We start from the raw sequence: 17,306 nt of genomic DNA, 5'->3' as shown, positions 1-17,306 counted from the left end.
GCTCTCTATTCTTTGACACTAACAAGATAAGTAATTTCGTCATTATATTGAAGAAATAGTCAAGTGGTACTTCCAGATTATTCAAGAATACAAAAACAGACCCCAGTAAGAACCAGATAAGTTACCTTATTAACTGTTTTATTACTACTCGCTTTACCTCTTACCGACACGGACAGGCGACGATGGGACATGAAAGGGCTAGGAGTGATAAGGAAGCGGCCATGGCTTTGATTAAGGTAGATCCCTGCCTGGTGTGAAAATGGGAAACCACCGAAAATCATCTTCAGGGCTGCCGACAGTGGGGCTCGATCCCACTATCTCCCGGATGCAAGCTCACAGCTGCGCGCCCCTAACCGTATGGTATCTTTTTAATATTCTGAATAGTTTTAATAAAAGTGTCTTATAGAGAATGCCATTTCCGATTATTTATGTCTCATACCGACTATGATAACAGAATTCATGAATTTAGACTTGTGTTCCTTAGACCATAACAACGCCGAGCATTGATAACATGAAGTATTGTTCAGTCATGTTAAGTAGCGATGGTTTTTTTGTCGCTGCCAGGAAGAAACCTCCTGTGTTTAAAGCATAACATTTTACAGGAGATACAAAAACTCTCACTTTTAAGAGATGTAGTTAATGACCAAGGTTATGAACAATTCTCGTTTATCATCACCTCTTCGCTTCTATTTGGTGTTTAAATATCTGCAGAGCGTTGATATTCGCTACAAAAATAAGATAATTTTGTTAGATGTAGCACATAGGAGATTTCGTTTTTTGTAAAATGGTACATACGAGATTTGTTTCATTAGATTACATCGTTTATTAGTCTAAAAAGTTTACCAAATGAATAGTTTAGATTACAATAAGAGCAGGAATAACGGTACAGTACATAAATGCATGATCTCATAGAAACACACACACAAAAGCGCGCTTGCAGATTCGTACATGTGAACTCTCACTCAGCACGTTAACTTGTACAATGCAATGAATTAATGTAATAATCTGTAAGATTTTTCCTCGAATAACAGCTATAACTTTGAAATGTTACATTAGTTGTTTTGGTGAAATTGTAGAGGACAGTATACGCTTTCCACGAGTACAAAACACTCATTGTTGCACATAGGAAGTTTTCTCCCGGCAGCGACGTTTTGTTGTGATTGTCTTTAGGTGTAAAACCGCGCGGTCACTGGTCCATATTGACAAGGAAAATTGTGAAGATGATTACAAAAATGAGAAAAAAATCGTAAAGGAACGATCCCTTAAAGAATAAGACAAGAGGGAGTATTGACAGATGGAAGGACTGTCTTTACATTGGGTAGATGCCCTATCATCACAGAGTCGGAACAAAACTAAATGTGAAGGCCTACAATATAGAACGCTCATAAAAGTGACCAACAACATTAGATTGACCATTGCTTGTTGCGATGTGCTTTGTCTTCTGCTGCCTCATCATTCCGCTTTCTTGGGCAAGTTAAAAAAAAAGTACGAAACTATGTTTTAACGTGTTGATTTTTTAATAACTTAAATGTAATTAAATTATTCGTACTTACTACGGAAAAGGCGCAGAGGGGCGTATGATTCTACTTGTTAGCGTGGTCTGAATTCCATGCGTACAAAAGCGAATGTTCACAATAAACACTAAATACACAGCCTTATATATTTATCAATAAGAAAGTAGACCTAGTTAGCAAAAGAAGCTGCAAAATTTGCGATGGAAGTATCATATGATAAAGCTCCGATATGTTACCCGAAAAGGAAGCTTAGTGGAATAACATATGGAGCACAAACACAAAAGGATCCGTAACGAGAGAACTGTTCTTTCCTGAGATCCAGCATCGATTCCAGTGCAAAGTGCTTGTGCCTAATTTTGTGCTTACACAATTCCTCTCTGGCCATGGCAAATTTAAATAATATTTCGAGCGATTTAACATCAATGTCTCAGATGATTACTTATGCTTTTGTGGATCTTCTCAAACAGAGCAGCATTTACTTTTAATTGTCCTGCTTTAGAAGACCAACATATACCCCAGTATGTCACCTGAACTTTTGTGACACTGAATTGAACAAACTTCTATTTCATATATTTAGAAGATAATGTTGTTATAATAATTTTTTAACTTTCATCCACCGCATCTTTAATAAGCTTCAGTCTGTTACAAATTGTATGTAATTGTTAAACTATAGCCCTAATATGCTTTTTTTTTTCAAAATAGGGTTCCCTTCTATTTTCATTGGAAATCCAATAATCATAATATCTATGTATCAATATGCACCGAACTTAATCTTATGTTTAAATAGAAACTATATACTCATCACAAGATGAATACACAAATCAACACCTTATATTATTCGTTTTAAGGCCCGTTTCGTCTAAAACAGCTCTAACTTAACGTTTTCCCTCCCAAGTTCAATATACGTCAATGTTAAACAATAGACACGAAGCCTGGAACAAGAACTATACTGGACATTATCTTTTACTTTGTATTGCTCCGCTGTACAAGTGTATGTTTTTACAATAGGCCTATTAATGTTCCTATCTCTGTAACCATGAATCACAGACAAATAAAATTCGGCACACTCTTTTAGTGTGCAATTTTTAATGTTCCATAATCATGAATGTAGTAGCTCTTTTAAAAATGAGGGCAATAAAGTTTTCGACAAAATTTATGAAAATTTTAGTAACAATATTTGAGCTTTCCTTGACAAAAAGCTATTTTACTAAGTATCATTATAGCAGTCCACTTTGTACCTACATCCTATGGATAGTAACTGTAACAATATTATTCATGTCACATGAGTAAATTCCGAATTTACCTTCCGATGGCTTCGAGTCAATTTGCAGCTTTAAAAAGTATCACAGGGAATAAACTGTATTAAAGAATTAACTATGAAGTATAACAAGTACCTAATAAGCTAATCATGTGAGACTACTGGTAAAAATGAGTGCAACTGGACTATACAAAAGAGTGACTGAATGGGTGGTTATATTTCTAGAAAATAGATCTCAGAGAATTAGAGTAGGCGAAGCTTTACCTGACCCTGTAATAATTAAGAGGGGAATTCCTCAAGGCAGTATTATTGGACCTTTATGTTTTCTTATATATATGAATGATATGAATAAAGAAGTGGAATCAGAGATAAGGTTGTTTGCAGATGATGTTATTCTGTATAGAGTAATACATAAGTTACACGATTGTAAGCAACTGCAAAATGACCTCGATAAAGTTGTGAGATGGACACCAGGCAATGGTATGGCGATAAACAGGGTTAAAAGTCAGGTTGTGAGTTTCACAAATAGGAAAAAATCCTCTCTGTTTTAATTACTGTGTTGATGGGGTGAAAGTTCCTTATGGGGATCACTGCAAGTACCTAGGTGTTAATATAAGGAAAGATCTTCATTCGGGTAACCATATCAATGGGATTGTAAATAAAGGGTACAGATCTCTGCACATGGTTATGTGGGTATTTAGGGGTTGTAATAATGATGTACAGTAGAGGGCATATAAGTCTCTGGTAAGACACCAAATAGAGAATGCTTCCAGTGTATGGGACCTCACTAGGATAACTAGATTCAAGAACTGGAAAAAGTCCCAAGAAAAGCAGCTCGATTTGTTCTGGGTGACGTCCGACAAAAGAGTAGCATTACAAAAATGTTGCAAAGGTTGAGCTGGGAAGACTTGGGAGAAAGGAGACCAGCTGCTCGACTAAGTGGTATATTCCGAACTGTCAGTAGAGAGATGGCGTGGAATGACATTAGTAGACGAATAAGTTTGAGTGGTGTCTTTAAAAGTAGGAAAGATCACAATATGAAGATAAATTTGGAATTTAAGAGGACAAGTTGAGGCATATTGAGAGGAGTTAGGATTGGAATAACTTACCAAGGTAGATGGTCAATAAGTTTCCAATTTCTTTGTAATCGTTTAAGACACCAGGTAGGGAATCTGCCACCTGGGCGACTGCCCTACAAGCAGATCAGTGTTTATTGAGAATAACAGTCTACAATGTTCATTCTTTGCACATGCTAATTTTTGTCCAAATTATGATGGCAAAAATCGTGATTTTTCCGCTACCTTACTGTTGTCTTAATGGACTCTGTTATGGAGGGTAAGAGAATTAGAGGAAGACCTTAGACTCCGTTTCTAACGATTTCAAGATAAGAGTTATAGAAATAAGCGAGACCACAGAACTAGTTGCAAATAGACGTTAGTAAATTCACATAGGCTTGCAGACTGAACGCTATGTGATGTTCTTGTGTTCCAGATGGGAAGCCCACTCCGGTGTCCGCGAGCAGTGGGGACACTCACAACAAGCCGGCCACGTCCACCGCGTCCACTAGTTCCGAGCGTCCCTACTTGGGGCACACGTCGCTGCTGTCGCCCACGAGCGTCAAGACAGAGCCTTCAGACAAAACCAGCTACCAACAACAACAGCAGCAGCAACAGCAGCATCACCAGAACTACGCGACGTCGACTCCGAGTCATCAGCAAGTGTTCGGGTTTCCCCCGCCCGGTCCTGCGCCAGCCGACGTGGGGAGCTACATGATGGGGCATCACCACCACCACCATCACCACCACATGGCAGCCACCAAGCTGATGGCGTCCACATAGTGCGGCATTGTGCAACATAAAAACTCTGTACCCACTGCTGCCACTCCAAGAGACTGAGAGAAAGCGAAAACGCCATCCACCACAAGCAAATTCCGGGAGTTTAACGATTCTGTGTTCTAGGTACTTAATCAGGCCATAATTCTACATATGGCAGAGATTTCGTCTAGGTTCCTCTGATACAAACATTGGGCACCTTCGCTTTCAAACCACTGCATGCCAGTAAATTAACCTGAAGAGTGTTACGGCGCGCTTGGACGTGCAGTGGGCTTTGGAACGGTGTCAGTGTTGAACAGGATAAGTCACAGTCTTCTTACTGATTATTTATAATATTACAAGTTTATGTTTTGGCCGTGTTGTCGACCTTGATGGGCTTGTTAAATAGTAGAAAAGACTCACCTTTACAATAAAAATTAACATTTTTTTAAAAAGTTTTATGTTTCATTCTTTTAATGTTGAAAACATTACTTAGCAGACAAAGTAGAGGTCCCCAAACTACGAAAAACGAAAACTTAAGCAGTTTCCTCAACTGTGCCGAAAGTTGAAGGGATAAAGAGTCCGGAAAGGTTTCAAATTGTGAGTCTAGGATAGTTCTATCAAACTTAAAAAACAAATTTCGAAAATCATATCCGCCCTAAATGCAGTTTCGAAAAAAAGCCTAAAATCTCTTGTTTCTTTACTCGTTTCCTTTTTATTCAAATCCTAGCTAAATTATCTTATTTACAAAATGATTTATGTAATGTGTTCCTTGGTTCAATACCATTAGGCGTTTTTTTAATGTCCACACAGAATGTAGTTATAAAGGCTTGTGAAACAATGCATAGACTGACATTAGCGCTCGCAGTGGTGCTTAAGTGAAACAATGCATTGACTGACATTAGCGCTCGCAGTGGTAGAAAAAGACAAACTGCTAATTTAATCGACTGGATAACGATGATTAAGAAAAGGACTGTCATTTTTAGGAATAAATAAAGAATACATTCTCATTAAAATGAAATCCACAGCCTGTTTCCAGTCATTCGACCGGGTCAGGAATGGAATGGATGAATCCCCATCTAGCGGCGAGGATAGGAACTGTGCCGGCTGCCGAAGCCTGTCGCACTCCTTTGGGGCAATAATTAATGAATGACAGATGAAATGAAATGGTACTGGAGTGTGTTGCTGGAATGAAAGATGGCAGGGAAAACCGGAGTACCCGAAGAAAAACCTGTCCCGTCTCCGAAAGAATATATTCTCATACTTTATTATTATATTTTATTTGCCTTAAATTTGTAGCTTATATCCCTAATTTTCAATACTGAGTTGCTTGCCTGAAAGGCTAGAACTGTGCATGTTTTAGAACATCATCAGCCTGAACTCAATCATTGATAATACCAAAAACAAGACACCACTGTAGAAGAAAATGTACAAAGTTAAAATATTCCAAAATTACACTTATGATGATAAATTGTATGATTTAAAATATATCGCATCGTATTAAAATAGCATCTTAAAAACTGAAGATGTCTATTCGTAGAAGCAAATGAGGTAATATGTGGTGTGAGGAAAGTTATCCTGTTCAGAACTGCACACGCAGTTTTAAAAACTTGTTCAGGCATTTGGTGAAATAGAGTTCATATTACATGTGTGTAGTGTTATGCAATAATATTGAATTAAATCTGACAGCTGTCGTTGAATAGGACTAGAAATGGGACTTTCTTCACACCACACCTTACATAATTTGCTCCTACGAATAAACACCTTCAATTTTTAAGATGCTATTTCGATAATTTTATAATATTTTAACTTTGTACATTTTTGCCTTCAGTGGTACCTTGTTTTAATATTATCAGTGATTGAGTTCAAGCTGATGATATTCTAAAAAAGAACGAATCATATAAGAACTGGCATTGTAAAGGTGAGACTTGTTCACAATTTAACAAGCCCGATTATTTATAAGTCATTCACAAGTCGTAAGTCAGAGCCTCCTTATTCACGTACGCTAAGTCACGTGGTCGCGATGTTCATACCTACGCAGTGAAGATAAACGCGTTCATTCTAGTGGAAGTTCGGTTTTGTCTAATATTAATTCTTGGATATTTTTATTTATTTATCAATTTGCTTACGTCCCACCGACATAGTTAGGTCTTATGGCGACGATGGGAGAGGAAATGCCTAGGAGTGGGAAGGAAGCGACCGTGTCCTTAATTAGTGTACAGCCCCGGCAGTTGCCTGGTGTGAAAATGAGGTGGTGGTGGTGATTATTGTTTTAAGAGGAAGTACAACTAGGCAACCATCCTCTATATAACACTAATCAGAGGGAAAAATGGAAGGGATCCGACACTTCGAAATATGAAGATATCGGCCAAAGGAAGACAAGGGCCACGAAGGGCGTGAAAATGAAAGACTCCCTAGCCCTCGTAAACCTAATAGCGTCGGGGTCGGAAAAGAACAAGGATAGATGAAAGTGAGGAGCCTGGCACAAGTAAGTGAAAGCAATGCCAGGACTCAGCTAAGGGCCCCGTGGTCGCCAACCCACGCTCCAAAGTTCAGAGCTCCTCTTACGACAGGTAGGGGATACCGTGGGTGTTATTTTTTTAAATGAGGAAATCACGGAAAAACATGTTCAGGGCTGCTGACAGTTGGGTTCGAACCCACTATCTCCAGAATGCAAGCTGTTGGAGGGAAATAGGCCACGGCCGCTTCCCTCCCTCTCCTAGTCCTTTCCTATAACATCGTTGCCATAAGACCTATCTGTGTCGGCAAAAGGCAGATATATGTATTAAGAGACCATTTAACGTGGACAGAAAACCAGCTGAGGTAACCAGTGCTCGTCATCTGTCTATACCAAGTCTTCGTCATCTTCCCCACGTTATTGCCGTGTGCCAGAACACTGCCTTCTACTGTATATACAGTAGGTACAAATGACGTCGTGTTTCAAACGAGTTACCACTAACGTTAGCAAAGCCCCTTACTCACGGTAATGTCACAAAAGGCTGCAGAATTTATCTCATAATACCATCGACATAAAAGATATAGACTGCTATCTGCCGACCATCTTTAAATCTACTTGAACTGCTGGCAGCCATGACACTTACAGGTAAATCAAACGACAGGTGTCATGGCAGAGTGGCTGTTCGTGTTCAGACGTACGCATTAAATTCGATATTCTTTATATTTCATGCAATAAAATTGGCCTTAATTATGATACAAATCTTTTTAAAATACATGTATTAAAAGTACCGTAGAAGTTATGTGATGACAGTGTTTAACCAATGTGAATAATTCGTTTGTGGTTATGTGACAATAAGACTGTATTGGTTGAAAAATGGCTCCAGATTCCTGTTAAACAATAATATATATTTCATATTTGCTTTACGTCGCACCGATACAGATAGGTCTTATAACAACGATGGGACAGGAAAGGTCTAGGAGTGGGAGGAAAGCGGCCGTGGCCTTAATTAAGGTACAACCCCAGCTTTTGCCTGGTGTGAAAATGGGAAACTACGGAAAACATCTTCAGGGCTGCCGACAGTGGGGTTCGAACCCACTACCTCCTGGATGCAAGTACACAGCTGAGCGCCCCTAACCGCACGGCCATCTCGCCCAGTAAACAATAATATTTAATGAAATAATGTTAAATGGTCAAAGTGAGTTGGGTACCTAAATAACAATTAAACTAGAAGTGCATTCATAAGGTGTATTATAATGATGCAATATTAAATCGTTCTCTCTCTGTTGTAATCCCAGGAAGGGGGGAGTGGTGGTGATTATTATTTTAAGAGGAAATACAACTAGCCAACCATCCTCTAATCAGTGAGAGAGAAAAATGGAAGTGATCCGACACTTCGAAAAATGGACGTATCGGCCAAAGATAGATAAGGGCCACGAAGGGCGTGAAATTGAAAGACTCCCTAGGCCTCGAATGCTCTAATGCCGCCGGGTTCGGAAAATAACAAATAACAAGTAAGTGGAAGCAACACCAGAACTCAAATAATGGTCCCGTGGTCACGAGCCCACGCTCCCAAGTTAAGAGCCTTTGGGGCCCCATTTAGTCGCCTCTTACGACAGGCGCGGGATGCCGTGTGTGTTAATCTACCGCCACAACCCACAGGGGAGTTCAAAGGAAACCTTAAAAAAATAATGTGTCATAATTAGAATGGCTTATTGGATATGAAATTGGGTTTAGGCTTATACTAAAACAACTCGCAAATAATTTCTCATACACAGGGCCTAATTGTGAAATGTAATGGCGATTGGTAAAGTTAAATGCTGCGCACGACATGGGCAGTTTGATAATGGAAAACGCGTATTAATACTGTTCATCTTCTCTCCAACCAAACGGCCGCCAGATTTGCTGCGCTTATTTCATTAAAGGTGCTATGATTATTAATTGTACCAGTGTTTTCAAACAACGTCTGAACTTTTAAATAACTTTATTTTTACAACAAAAAATAACCACATCCATTCATGAACTGATAATACGGCTAAGCTAAAGTGACATGTGGCTTGCCCAGTATCGAGGTGTCAACTTCTCTTGCCTGCAACTGTCATGGCGGCCGTAGTTCACTGAGCTTCAGCCAGGGGCGCTGTAACGAATATGGTTAGCAGTCTAAATCGTTCATGTCGTTGCACAATACGTTTCTTGCGAATATTTAAGGCCATAATGTTGTGTACTGGACCGGCTGCCATATTGTCGGACGTATATCATGATATATAGGAACTCTTGATCTCCCCGGAGTCATGCCGTTAAGGGGTAACAACCAAAGAATCGCTCTCTCGTCTTCTAAGTCCAAAACCATATCTTTTTTTTTTTTGCTAGGGGCTTTACGTCGCACCGACACAGATAGGTCTTATGGTGACGATGGGATAGGAAAGGCCTAGGAGTTGGAAGGAAGCGGCCGTGGCCTTAATTAAGGTACAGCCCCAGCATTTGCCTGGTGTGAAAATGGGAAACCACGGAAAACTATCTTCAGGGCTGCCGATAGTGGGATTCGAACCTACTATCTCCCGGATGCTAGCTCACAGCCGCGCGCCTCTACGCGCACGGCCAACTCGCCCGGTAAAACCATATCCATGATTCTATGCATTCATATACAGTTCGCATACAGTATTTGGTTTTCTCAAACGCCTTCGGAATAATTTTTGGTTATAACCACAGTTAGCTTCTCTTCATTACTATAATGGATGAGGTTATAAAAGCAGTGAAAATGAAGGATCAGACAACAAATGCACCTGTATTTGCTGATGATGTTATGCTATGGCGTGAGACAGAAGCAGAAGTTCAAGATAAACTAGATCTTTGGCAAGAAGAATTTGAAAGAATGGGAGTGATCATCAGCCGGGCGAAAACCGTCGGTTTAGTGATGAGTCAAAATCCTGAAACAGTCCACCTGCAAGTGCAACATGAAGAAGTAGACGCTATCAATAACTTCAAATACTTAGGGAGCTTCGTTTCTTCTGACAACACCATAAACTAAGAAATAGGCAATAGAATACAAGCTGCATCAAAATTCTACCACTCCGTTCGTCAATTACTTTGGGATGACTCATTTCCCCAAGCTTGCAAGTTCACGCTATACAAAACGTATCTGGTACCAGTGGCTACTCCTGACTTCTGGTTTATGGGATGTAACCGAAAAAAAAATTGCAAACACCAACGCTAACAGACCGCCATTCCAAACACATTTTTCAAGAAAAGACAACAAACAAGGCCAACAGAAAAGTTTGTTTAAGATCTCAGATCCACTAATCCAATAGTCTGCTTTATAAAGAATTCTGTTGAAAACACGAAAAACCGGGCGAGCTGGCCGTGCGCGTAGAGGGAGATAGTAGGTTCGAATCCCAGTATCGGCAGCCCTGAAGATGGTTTTCCATTTTCACACCAGGCAAATGCTGGGGTTGTACCTTAATTAAGGCCACGGCCGCTTCGTTCAAACTCCAAGGCCTTTCCTATCCCATCGTCGCCATAAGACCTATCTGTGTCGGTGCAACGTAAAGGCCCTAGCAAAAAAAAAAAAAAAAAAAAACACGAAAACACGACTTATGTTGTGTACTTTCATTCAGAGTTGGACGCGGTTGTCCTTCATTTATAATTATGCTTTTTCCAAAAGTATACTAAATGGTTCTCTTAATAATCGTTCGATTACACAATGGTTAGAATTCACTTCGGATTCCGCGGTAGAAACACGTGACCCTGGCGTTCCTACACCCATGCCTGATGAACTACTCTCTGATCTATGTGATGTCATTTCAAAATCGCATCATTCCCGCATTTTTATTGTTTGATATTTACACTACAAGCACACGAAACTGAATCATTTATATTACCACAACACACATTTGTCATATATCATCATTTATAGCACAAGAAAAGAACCACTCACAAGCAAGAACTCCAGTATTTCACGAAATAGCAAATAAATCCCGGCCACACACGGTAACTTACACGACTCCACCTTGCACCGCCCTCTTAACGGATGTGGCTGTTCGTTCCGCATTCCAACCCTACGAAAGAGATCAAAAACCAACAAGGGTCTAGTTTGGCAATCATTATCAGTCACTACCCAGCCAAGCTCGTTTCATCCCTCTCTGAGTACCGATAACTGTGCGTTTGAATTTTATATAAGTAACTTCCATTAAAATATGAACAATGCATATTTACTTTTCGTTGAAAATGCAATCGCAATTATGGGAAATTCGCCACTGTCTTGTACCAATTCTAACATAGGTACTGGAAGAAGCAACGTTGACTAGATCTGCACAAAGTCGTCTACAGGCCACTGAAATGAAGTTCCTTGGGACATGTCTCCAAAAGACAAGGAGAGACAAAATAAGAAATGAAAGTATTCGGCAACAACTTGGATTGGACAGGAACCTGTTGGAAACCTTAGAATTAAACAGATTACGATGGTATGGATATATGAGAAGAGTGGCTCCAATTAGGACCCCAAGAGCATACTATGAAAGGAATGTTGTTGGTAGGAGGCCCTGAGGGAGGCCTTGTGATGGTTGGAAAAAGCAAATTTTCAAAGACCTTGCCAAACGTGACGTAAATTGGCAGCAAAAGGCAGAACATCAGCTGTGGATGGACAGAACGAACTGGAAGAGGCTCGTAAAGACCCGCACCCGGCTTGCTGAAGCGGAAAATCGATTATGATGATGATGATGATGAACCACGTTTAGTGTTTCATAAAAAGTGTTACTTCGATTTTTCGCCAGAGAACCCCGGCCCGGACTCCAATTTAAAAGACGTTCCACCTCAGAAGAAAGAGCCCCTACCAATTAATAACCGTGTATCTGTTTGATACATTTGGTGTCAAGACGAGCTCAGTTCGTAAAATGATGACTTCTGAGCAGAAAGCGTTCTGTGGTTTAGAATATTATAAGTGCTTTATCTGCTGTTACCGTGCAACGACTGTTCCGACCCAAAGACAGTACAAAATAGAATCTACAGCCTACCAAAATATTCTGCAATAGTATCGGCAGTTCAAGGACACACACACACAGTAGAGCTGTACTAACAGGGGTGCATGTTTGGGAATGATAAAAGCATGTAAAAATATGAAACGATACCTGAAGTAGCAAAGAGGAGAGATCCTTTCCTTATGCTTGTCAAGAAGTATTCTTGCTTACACAGTAAAATTAAAACGAAGACTATGTAAATATGGGAAATGCGACCATTTTCTGTGTTCCTATTGACCAGCTGTGATGAAGAGCAGACAGAGCTCGCATCAATCAATCAATCAATCAATCAATCAATCAATCAATCAATCAATCAATCAATCAATCAATCAATCAATCAATCAATCAATCACTACGAATCTGCATTTAGTGCAGTCGCCCAGGTGGCAGATTTCCTATCTGTTGTTTTATAGCCTCTTCTTAAATGATTGCAAAGAAATTGGAAATTTATTGAACATCTCCCTTGATAAATTATTCCAATCCCTGACTCCCCTTCCTATAAAGGAATATTTGCGCCTATTTGTCCTCTTGAATTCCAACTTCATATTCATATTGTTATCTTTCCTACTTTTAAAGATACCACTCAAACTTATTTGTCTAGTGATGTCATTCCACGCCATTTCTCCACTCACAGCTCGGAACATACGACTTAGTCGAGGAGCTCGTCTCCTTTCTCCCAATTCTTCCCAGCCCAAACTTTGCAACATTTTTGTGACGCTACTCTTTTGTCCGAAATCACCCAGAACAAACCGAGCTGCTTTTCTTTGGATTTTTTGCAGTTCTTGAATCAAGTAATCCTGGTGAATGTCATGTCTAGCTACAGGGCTGCCACTTTCCTTGAAATTAATGAAATCGAGAAGTTTGAAATAGCCACAGCGAATGTATCTGCAATTCTAATTTTGTCCACTCTCAAACGTAGAATGCACTGCTACCGTTGGGAATGCTAGAGGTTCTATCCCGGATGCTCCCAGACCCATTTTGCTTGCCGCCAAACCTTTGGTCTTGTCGCTAGCTGGACCTAACCAAACAAGACCAATGGTCTTGGAATGCCAAAGTTGACATCCTTGTGTAGCGTACTGTGATTTCGTGCGAGCTACGCCATGTTGGATTCGTAACCTCTCTTCTGCACCTCTGTTAATAAAGTTTTACCGGACACGGTTTACTCGTGCAAACGTCAAAGCACTAGACGACTTAACGTTTGCAATGAAACTGGACTGGGCGTTGTGCTGAGGATGACTTGACGCTGTTCAAATGGCCCCTAGGTCTCCTGACCTAAGTGTTTGTGTTTTTCTCCCGGAGGTAGAATATGTTAGCAACACCGATTACGTACCCCATTGCGAACAACACTCGATGAGCCCCAGGCTTACATTACCTCTGGGATATGCTACACTGGAGAACGGAACTGATGTTCGCCTTGTAACGAAAAGAGGACACATTATACATTAGCAATCTTCGGACTAGAACTTGGTGAGTTTCCTTATCATCACCGGTAATCAATCATTGTTTTATGTGCAATACTTTGTGAGATACAGATTTTTGAAACCCGATGTCTCATTTGTAACAACCGTGTAGATCGAATGATCCAGTGTGAATACTGCTGCTGCTGTTTGGAACAATGTTAAATAAAAGAAACAATGAAGTGGTTACTGAAACCACGGCCGACTTGATGCGTCGCTCTAGCTAGCTACGAGCGCAGCGAGGGATCCAGTCGGTCGTGCTGAAACAATACAATACAATATTGTATTGTTTCAACAATCAATCGATACTGATCTGCATTTAGGGCGTATTGTAAATATTTTGTGTGTATATGTTTGAATGTGTGTAAATGTATTAGATATTCTTTTTAAATATTCAACTCCTAAAAGCAAACTAACTTAAAATGTACGAATTTTAGTATTGTTTCGAGAGAACAAATCCACGTGTTTAGCACACTATTACAAATTTCCTTAGCTTTACAAAAACATGATTTAAAATAATCCAAGTCCATACATCCAAAAGGAAGTGGCTGCCTTTGGCTTTTATATCAAAAATTAAGTTTCCAGAAGGAAGTCATAATTAATTTAATTTCAAAGGCAGGCATTTATGCAGGTGGAGGTACATATTTCCCTTAAGGGGCCCACAGACGTGCAATATTATTGCGCAATATCGGGGTTTGTGCAATATAATTGATAGTGTGTATTTAATATTGAAGGGTTGTGCAATATATTGTACGAAATCAAAAGAGTTTGAAATATATTGCGCAAATCACAAAATACTGTGCCGTGTGTTTGCAATATTGTGCAATATCGCGACCTCCCGCCAGTTGGTATCAACAAGTGGGGGAGAAAGTATCGTGATGACAGACAAACAGGTAGTGAAAAAGTTTATTTTGGAGCTTATCGAAGCCTTCCAGCTCTACGGGACGTTAAGAGCAAAGATTACAGCAATCGCGTTAAAAAAAAAAAGGCGAACAGAACAAGGTGCTTTTTAAGAAATATCGCGAAAAATACCCGAACGCCGACAAGCAAAAAGTTATTTTTTAAAAAAAGTCAGTTCTCTGCGTACAAACTTCCGGAAGGAAGTGAAGCGACATCGTGATACAGAAAAGAGTGTTCACCAAACAAAATACCGACATGGACTCACTATATATTTCCATGCATATTGTACGTCTATGCCCATTTTTGAACAATATATTGCATAACCAGCAATATTATATCCACACGATTCTATTTACTGCACAAACCCGATTGTTGTGCAATAATATTGTATGTCTGTGGGCAGCTAACAATATATTGTACAATCCTTTTTGCGCAATAATATTGCATGTCTATGGGCCCATTTAGTGCACCGTCACTGTATTGTCCTACAAAGGAGGCTTGCAGTGTGTTCTAAAAGGCGCGCTAGCTGCCAACATCTGGGAAAGGTCCTCTGCCACACTGGCGCGAAACGCTGGTTAATTTGACGATTGAAAGGCCTAAACAGCTTGAATGCATTTAACATTTGCAATCAATGAAATCAAATTACGTTTTCTTTCTGGGAACCTAGTTTTTGAAAGAACGACGCGTTTCATTCTAAAAGGATATCCTCAGATTCTATCGCATCACTTTTAACCATGCGTATACTGTATATGTCCAATATTGATTACGTTATGTAAACTTAACAATGATTGTGAATTGGTTGTGAACAAGTGAGACAAAATTATGAATGCAGAAGTTCTCCTCTGCAGCTTAATAACTTTTATACAGTTACGCGCTACAACGTTAGAATGCAGAGCTACACAACCTATCAGCCACGCAGCATGGCGATGTTAGCAGGTCAAGATGGCGGTACTATTGCGTCACTCAGTGACGTCATAGGTTACCAAGGTCAGACTGTTAAGTTTATTAGTCTTTCCTCTTTAAAATGAGATAACGAACTCTGTAGTCACACGTATTGTTTAGAAATGACTTTGATTCTAAAATGTTCATGGTTTTGAAACACTCCCCGTCCATAGTACTATTCAGAAATTATAGAAGTATTCAACATGAAAAATTATTCAGATTTATCGTCAGGACTGGAGAAGTTAAACCTTAAACAATATGAAATCTCTGAATATTGAATTTTCACGACCGCATTGTAATCGAAACCGACTTTCAACCTATTAGGTCGTGTTACGTACATTTAGTACGTGTTGAAGAGATTTCGCGAAATCGGGAGGTTGTGGGTTCGGATCCCACTGGTGTCTGGTTGGCCATTTTTTTTTTCTGTACTTAACATCTCTTCAACATGTACTAAATGTACGTAACACGACCTAATAGGTTGAAAGTCGGTTTCGAATATGAAATCTCTATTCGCCATCCACGACAGCATCAAACCGACAGCGATAACAAAAAATGGTGTCAAATTTCCCTACAGAAAAATGAAATGATCATAAACTTGTCTCTCGGTCGTGGCCATCCATCAAGAGCTGCTAATTTCAGATGACCACCAGTCATACATCACAGCCTGCACGGTTGCTAGGTTACACTTCTGTCACACTTTTTGTTACATGACACTACTGTATTTTGTTACACATATTTTCGAATGACCCCCGCCCCCACATATTAAATGTCAAAAATAAAATCTTTTCCTGCACTGCCAAATAAAACCTGAATATAGGCACCTCTCTCTAAATATATACGCTATATCGCACACTACTGTCTGATCACGAATTAGAAACACACATTCCTCTGCTGCTATTCAGTTTTTATGCAACATGTACTAAAAATCACTATTACAAGTGTAGTTTATTCGTCAAATCGTCTTCAAGGCACTGCTTTCTGACTGGCGGACTGAATGTAACGCTTTAAATAGTGTAGTGCAGATTATATTTCTCTATTATATTCTTGTTGTACGTACTTTATAATATTTAAGTGTGATAAATATTGTGTATATGAGCTGTATGTCACTGCATCTCAGATATAAAAGAGAATAAAAAGTCGTTTTCACTCGTATTGTTTCTTGTTCGCTTTTCCTATCCTCATTTCACCGCTCCAGTTGTAGTGTCCAGGAAACTGAAATGTTTATCCACGCAGATCACACAATACTGGGATCTAGGGAATGGCTCTCAACTTGGGAGCGTGGGTTGGAGACCACGGGACCCTTAGCTGACTCCTGGCGTTGTTTCAACTTACTTGTACCAGGCTCCTCACTTTCATATATCCGATCCGACCTCCCTTGGTCAACTCTTGTTATTTTCAGACTCCACGAGGCTTAGGCAGTGTTTCATTTTCACGCCCTTCGTGGCCTTTTTATTTCTTTGACCGATACCTTCAGTCTTGAATCGGGTTGTCAATCAGGCGAAATCGCCGTGAGCATCAAGGCACTCATCCTACTGACGCACCAGGTTGAAGATCCCTGAGTGGTAAAACGCCGGGTCCTGCTGTGGAAGAAGTCCGTAACCGCCTGTTGCACATCCTCGTGCGACAGTAAGCGTCGACCCTTCAAGGCCTTGGGGAGAGATCAGGACTATAGGGCGGATGCTCGAATGTCTCCCACTTGAGTTGGCGTAATGGATGAGGCTGGCCCCCAGATCGACCGGCGTCTTGTGTCGAAACGCGACCCGCACGGAACTTGGGGCACCATTCCACAGCGGTAGTTTTCGACAGACATGCTGCCCCATACACAGTCTTCATATCCACCGGTGTTTGTCCTTTGCCAGCCAAGAACAGAATAAACAGCACGTTGGTCCTGTTTGGACGCATTTGGTAATAACATCGCCAGAGTTCACGAGGCCGCATTTAACGCACGCATCTCGGC

General features: G+C 40.2%; 1 protein-coding gene and 1 long non-coding RNA gene across 2 annotated transcripts in view; one reads left to right on the top strand and one right to left on the bottom strand.

Annotated features, from left to right (window-relative positions):
• The window catches only part of LOC136885659 (GATA-binding factor A-like), a 35,475-nt gene extending 30,865 nt beyond the window's left edge, over nucleotides 1-4,610 (top strand). The window contains exon 5 of the mRNA XM_067158353.2: nucleotides 4,264-4,610. Coding sequence (XP_067014454.2) covers nucleotides 4,264-4,610 — 347 coding nt within the window. The remainder of the gene's footprint in view (nucleotides 1-4,263) is intronic.
• LOC137503016 (uncharacterized) overlaps nucleotides 1-17,306 on the bottom strand; it is a 129,636-nt gene that overhangs the window by 83,890 nt on the left and 28,440 nt on the right. The gene's annotated exons all lie outside the window — the stretch shown is intronic.

The sequence above is a fragment of the Anabrus simplex genome, chromosome 14 (genome assembly GCF_040414725.1).
Source record: "Anabrus simplex isolate iqAnaSimp1 chromosome 14, ASM4041472v1, whole genome shotgun sequence".
Taxonomy (NCBI): Eukaryota; Metazoa; Arthropoda; class Insecta; order Orthoptera; family Tettigoniidae; genus Anabrus; species Anabrus simplex.
This window is presented reverse-complemented; position numbering and strand designations above follow the sequence as displayed.